This window comes from Austrofundulus limnaeus, unplaced genomic scaffold (assembly GCF_001266775.1).
Source record: "Austrofundulus limnaeus strain Quisiro unplaced genomic scaffold, Austrofundulus_limnaeus-1.0 Scaffold305, whole genome shotgun sequence".
Taxonomy (NCBI): domain Eukaryota; kingdom Metazoa; phylum Chordata; class Actinopteri; order Cyprinodontiformes; family Rivulidae; genus Austrofundulus; species Austrofundulus limnaeus.
Window position 1 is genome coordinate 522,079 of NW_013952707.1, and position 2,728 is coordinate 524,806.

General features: G+C 44.5%; 1 protein-coding gene across 1 annotated transcript in view; it reads left to right on the plus strand.

The window, feature by feature from the left end:
• Nucleotides 1–2,669, plus strand: part of LOC106527013 (myc box-dependent-interacting protein 1) — a 17,537-nt gene extending 14,868 nt beyond the window's left edge. The window contains exons 6-10 of the mRNA XM_014021764.1: nucleotides 1,304–1,531; nucleotides 2,043–2,128; nucleotides 2,215–2,290; nucleotides 2,362–2,417; nucleotides 2,503–2,669. Coding sequence (XP_013877218.1) covers nucleotides 1,304–1,531; nucleotides 2,043–2,128; nucleotides 2,215–2,290; nucleotides 2,362–2,417; nucleotides 2,503–2,551 — 495 coding nt within the window. The 3' untranslated portion in view covers nucleotides 2,552–2,669. The remainder of the gene's footprint in view (nucleotides 1–1,303; nucleotides 1,532–2,042; nucleotides 2,129–2,214; nucleotides 2,291–2,361; nucleotides 2,418–2,502) is intronic.
• Nucleotides 2,670–2,728: the final 59 nt, after the last annotated feature.

The following is a 2,728-nucleotide window of genomic DNA, read 5'->3' on the forward strand; positions in this document are numbered from 1 at the left end:
GTGTGTGTGTGTGTGTGTGTGTGTGTGTGAGTGTGTGTGTGATGTATGTGTGTGTGAGTGTGTGTTGTGGCCTCTGGATGTGTGCTGTGTTGCCTTCATGCCAGTCAGCTCTGCTTATCTGGACAGACTGATGTTCATTTGTCACCCTGCATTTGGTCCCTACTTCCTGCTTCTGTGTGTGTGTGTGTGTGTGTGTGTGTGTGTGTGTGTGTGTGTGTGTGTGTGTGTGTGTGTGTGTGTGTGTCCACATTAATGTTTGCGGTGTGTGAACATGGCCGGCATGGTTTGAACAAGCTGAGAAATGGTTTTGACTTAAGGTGGTATGAAGACAAAGTGCCATTTAGAGAAAGAAAACAGTTTAATGTTTATCTCCAGTTTAACTTTATTCTGCAGCTAATTAACTTTTCTCTTCATACCACCTGAAATCAGTCAGTAAAGAGCAGCTGAACTTCATTTTGTTGTTAATTAGCCTTTATTAAACTAATTCAAACTGTTTTCTCTCAGTTGTTTCGTTCTAATAAACATGTTTGTTCTGAATTGTTGTTTGTTTTTGGTCTTGCTCTGTGTTTCTTCACTTCTCTTCTACTTTGTCTTTATTCTGTCCTTCCTCTTACTTTTCCTGTTCATCCTGTCCTCTTGTGTCTTCTTCCCTCTACTGTCCCTTCTCCTCCTGTCCTCCTGGCTCTCCTCTTTCCATCTATCCCCCTCCTGTCTCTTCACTTCTGCCTTGTTCCTCCTCTCCTCTCCTCCTCTCTTCTCGTCTCCCTTTCCTCCTGTATCTCCTCTGCCTGCCCTCCTGTCTCTATGCCTCCTCCTGTTTCTCCACTTCTCTCCTGGCTTTCTTTTTTCTGCTCTCCTCATGTCCTCCTGTTTCTGTCTTTATGTACTTTTGTCTCGTCTCTTCTCTTCCTGTCTTGTTCTCCTCCTTTTCTGTCCCTCCTCCTCCTCTTCATCCTTTCTCCCCTTTTTCTGTCACTTTTATCGTCCTCTTTTTGTTCTGTTCCTCCTTGTCTTGTCATTCTTTCTTTCTTCTTCATGTCTCTGCTGCACCTGCCTTGTTCCTCCTGTCTCCCCTCTTCTTGTCCTGTCCTCCTCCCTTCTATCTTCTTGTCCTGTCCTCCTCCCTCCTGTCTTCTTGTCCTGTCCTCCTCCCCCCTGTCTTCTTGTCCTGTCCTCCTCCCTCCTGTCTTCTTGTCCTGTGCTCCTCCCTCCTGTCTTCTTGTCCTATCCTCCTCCCTCCTGTCTTCTTGTCCTGTCCTCCTCCCTCCTGTCTTCTTGTCCTGTCCTCCTCCCTCCTGTCTTCTTGTCCTCCCTCCTGTCTTCTTGTCCTGTCCTCCTCCCTCCTGTCTTCTTGTCCTGTCCTCCTCCCTCCTGTCTTCTTGTCCTGTCCTCCTCCCTCCTGTCTTCTTGTCCTCCTCCCTGCATGGTGTGTGGTCAGCCGGCAGTTCTGTTGGAGATGGCGGCTCCCAGCTGGGCTCAGGGTTTGATTTCAGCCCACCAGGTGGCTCAGACTAACCTGTCCTACAACCAGGTGACGCTCTGGTTCATTTCCTCATCTTTACTCCCCCAATTAACACCAATTATTTTACCTGGAGGTGCTCCAGAATCAGCACTGAGAGGCCCTGTGCAAAAGTCTTTATCCACTCTTCATTTGTTTTTATGGAGTCCAAACTAAAAACAATAATAATAACTTTACAACAGATAAATACCATAGAAATGACATTTTCTGTCAAAACCAGACTGCAAAAAATGTGCAGAAAAAGAAACAGGAAAACAATAGTGTCACTGATGACTCAGCATTTTCTGATTTAGCATTTTTCCTGATGCAGTGTTGAAATATGTGTTTAGTACTTTAAATAAATAAATAAATCCTGGCTCTAGGCCAAGTGGAGCCTCCTCTGCTGATCCTGTCTCTTGATAATCTTTGGTTTCAGATGAATCCTTTATGTTTGTGTTGTTTTAGAGTATTTTTCTGTTTGCTGCAAGTGTCTTTCCTGAACATTTGGTGCCGTGCATCAATACTTATAATGATGTGTGTGCAGGCAGAGGAGGAGCTGGGCCGGGCTCAGAAAATCTTTGAGGAGCTGAACGTGGAGCTACAGGATGAGCTCCCGTCTCTGTGGGACAGGTGTGACCCCTGAAAATCTACAAGTAAATCTGTGAATCTGCTGAGCCCTCAGGTCAAACTGTAAAAGTGTGTTTGTGTCGGTTTAGTCGTGTTGGCGTTTATGTTAGCACATTCCAGAGCCTGGCAGGTCATCAGGAGAAGTTCCACAGAGAAATGAGCAAAGTAAGCAATTATTAATCAATCTGACTGTAGTATCTGTGGATGTGTTGATAACATCTGCTCCTCCTCTGCAGCTCAGCCAAAACCTGAACGACATCATGACCAAAATGGAGGAGCAACGACAGCTGAAGTAAGTTCAGTTTGTTTTGTTTTGTCAATGTTTAAATGTGAAAAAGTGAGGAGAATAATTGACCCCGTGGCGCCCCTTGCTGCAGAAACGATGCTACTGCAGCGTCAAAGAAAGGAGATGGTGCAAAAAGGTAAAATATGCTGCATGGGATGGTTTGTGGACTTCATCTACTGAAGTTAGTTAGTTTGGTTGTATATGAACTCATTTCATGAGTTACAACTAATTGTCTGAACACAAATTTTAAATACCACGGTGATACAAACTAACACAACTATTAGAGTATATAATCTAACCTAACCTAACTTATATAT